Consider the following 3,095-nt stretch of genomic DNA (forward strand, 5'->3'; position numbering starts at 1 on the left):
TAAGTGACAAACATTATTCTTTGGCGCAAAATTCCTTTAAAAATAATCACTGAATCAAGAAATCAGAAACTGTCAATGAATAGACCATTGACCCGTTTTTTTTTTATTATTTCATAAAATCAGTCTTTAGGTCGCCCCAGAACAAGGCCTCGCGAAATCTGTCTTGCCCACATCAAATTTAGGTCTTGCCCCGCCACTGTAAGTATGCGCAGACGCAACTGCAGTAAACACGCATTGTGTAAGCCGACGCTCGAAGCGGCGACATGGCGAGAACTGTTGTGTTGATTTTCTTACTCGAAGCGATTCCAGGTTAGTGGACAATTTTTAAGTATGCCTAGTATTGTGTCATTATTGTATAGGGCAAGTATTACCAGTAACACTGTGTCATTGTCGTAGCTTCTCTAGAGACCTAAGGCGCTAATGTTGAGCGTACCTACCGCTTGTTTTCTCTTTTTACAGAATCGCCTTTGAAATTGAACCAAACATTGCAAGAAACTCTATCAAAGTTGCCCACTGACCCCCATCACACCATACAAGAATGCAATCCGAATCTTGCCGATTCTGTTCTCCAAAAAGCTTATCTGGAAATGAGAAAAAATAATTCCAATTGGAAACTATTTAAAACCAAAGAAACTCCGAACGAACTCTTTGTACAACTACCCCCCGATAATATTTACAATGTTGATACAATTTTTGATAACTCTATACCAGATTCAGATGAGAATTCGCTCGAAAATACACAACAGTACTTCGAAAAAAATATCCTTACAAATGAAAATGACAATATTAATGAACACATGATAAAAGAAAATAGAAGCCATTCGAAAAGTATTCGTCCGGAAAGTCCGCCATCTTTGGTGGCCATATTTGAAACGCTGTCAAACGTCACTGCGCAGACATGCGCGGGTAGTTTGTTGTCCGCGCACTGGGTGGTTACCGCTGCAAGCTGCGTCGGCGTCTTGAACGAGTTGGATGGAAATGGGTGAGTCCAAACTTTCTTAGTTTAATATTTACGTTATAAGTTCAAACGGCACTCGAGTATTTTACATCCGAGGAGTGAAGAAGTTAACTGAAATAGGTGTATAACCTTGCTTATTAAAGTTTGACCAATCACAGGTTAGAGTTTATTATTTTGGCGTCGTTTGAGAATAGACCGTCCCCAAGTGTTCTATGTCACAAAGAATATGTGTGACCATTGCACTAGGTTGCTGATTTCGCAATCGCGAGGTTGCAGTAATCTGTCATTGAAGAGTGATAGGCGATAGCACTTTACATGCGGGCTTGTGCTCAGTTGTAGAACTATTCGCATAGTAATATTCGCATTTTATTTACTTTTTTGTGCCTAAGTTAATACCGTTTATACTCGACTAGCGGCCGCCCGCGACTTCGTGCGCGTGGATCTCGTTTTACCCCCCCTTCATCTATCTTACGCGGTTCAGATTTTTTCATACAAATGTTTTTTCCCGCTAACTCCCGTTCCCGTGAGAATTTTGCAATATCCTGTTGTAACTAAGCTTAAAGTTTACTAAGGTACCTGCATGCCAAATTTCAAGAGTCTATCTTATGCGGTTTAGATTTTTTCATACAAATGTTTTTTCCCGCCAACTCCCGTTCCCGTGGGAATTTTGCAATATCCTGTTGCAACTAAGCTTTAAGTTTACTAAGGTACCTGCATGCCAAATTTCAAGAGTCTATCTTACGCGGTTTAGATTTTTTCATACAAATGTTTTTTCCCACTAACTCCCGTTCCCATGGGAATTTTGCAATGTCCTGTTGTAACTAAGCTTTAAGTTTACTAAGGTACCTGCATGCCAAATTTCAAGCGTCTAACTTAAGTGGTTTAGATTTTTCGTACAAAAGGATTTTCCCGCTAATTCCCGTTCCCGTGGGAATTCTTAAGTATCCTATAACCTGCCCAGGAGTATGAAGAATAATTGTACCAAGTTTCGTTAAAATCCGTCATGTGGTTTTTGTTTCTATAAGGAACATACAGACAGACAGACAGACAAAAATTTTACTGATTGCATTTTTGGCATCAGTATCGATCACTAATCACCCCCTGATAGTTATTTTGAAAATATATTTCATGTACAGAATTGACCTCTCTACAGATTTATTATAAGTATAGATGTAAGGGGACATCCATATATCGCGTCACACGAATTTCATAGTTTTTGAAATGTGACGTCTCGAAATTTTCGACCTTTCCCACCCCGTTGTGACACAATGTCACACTTCGTCGACCCCTTCCCTCCTCGTTAACATGTGACGTAATATTGATGGCCCCTATACTAAATGTCTAATTCAAATAATCTATTTCAGTGCTAACAGCAAAGAAAAGAGCCGTTACACAATAGTAGCAGGGTCTACAGACCCCCTCATAGATGGGTCTATCCACAACGTCACCGACATCCTTCTCCAACCTTCATCTAAACACCATAAAAATGGCGAGACCTCTGCTTCCTTCAATCCACGTTTGGCCATGATGAGAATCAGTCCAGGACTAGCAGTTGTGAAGATGAGGATACTGAATGATGATGGAAATGTTTCGGATGCTGTGGTCTATGGATGGACCTTGGCCACGGTGAGTTACATGTAGTAGTCATATTTTGAAGATCTTTCCAATTGGACACAATAACTTTTGAGTGTGCTCTGTGCTCTGTATAAGGCGATAAAATATTTTTCAGAAGCGATTTCCTCCTTCCTTCCTCGGCAGACGTAAATTTTTAATTGTTATTTGCACAAACAATATTGAAATTTCGCATGCAATTAATACTTAATTCAATATCTACTGAATTCAACAACTTTACACGATGGTTTTTTATTGACCTATTTTTTCTTCCACTGGCTTTATTTTGACAGGTAAGAGCATGTTCTTCTTTCACGGTCATTCAAATTTTTATTCTTGCTCCCAGAATGAGCCAAGCCACGACGCGATGTTGCCCGTGTCTCTCCCAGTCAAGAAGACCAGCTCGAGTCGGTGCCAATCCCGAGACGGTGGAGTGACGTCACCAACGGCTCTGTGCTTCAGTCCTGCTGTGCCAGTCGCATCTAATGCCACCAAGGTATGTTAAGATTATTGTTTTCATTGTGAA

General features: G+C 40.2%; 1 protein-coding gene across 1 annotated transcript; it reads left to right on the forward strand.

The window, feature by feature from the left end:
- Positions 1-204: 204 nt before the first annotated feature.
- LOC135075628 (uncharacterized) lies at positions 205-3,095 on the forward strand. The gene is made up of 4 exons (XM_063970038.1): positions 205-309; positions 460-982; positions 2,323-2,584; positions 2,916-3,095. Exons 1-4 carry the CDS (start codon positions 264-266, stop codon positions 3,072-3,074), a joined length of 990 nt encoding a protein of 329 aa, XP_063826108.1. The 5' UTR covers positions 205-263; the 3' UTR covers positions 3,075-3,095.

This window comes from Ostrinia nubilalis, chromosome 10 (assembly GCF_963855985.1).
Source record: "Ostrinia nubilalis chromosome 10, ilOstNubi1.1, whole genome shotgun sequence".
Taxonomy (NCBI): Eukaryota; Metazoa; Arthropoda; class Insecta; order Lepidoptera; family Crambidae; genus Ostrinia; species Ostrinia nubilalis.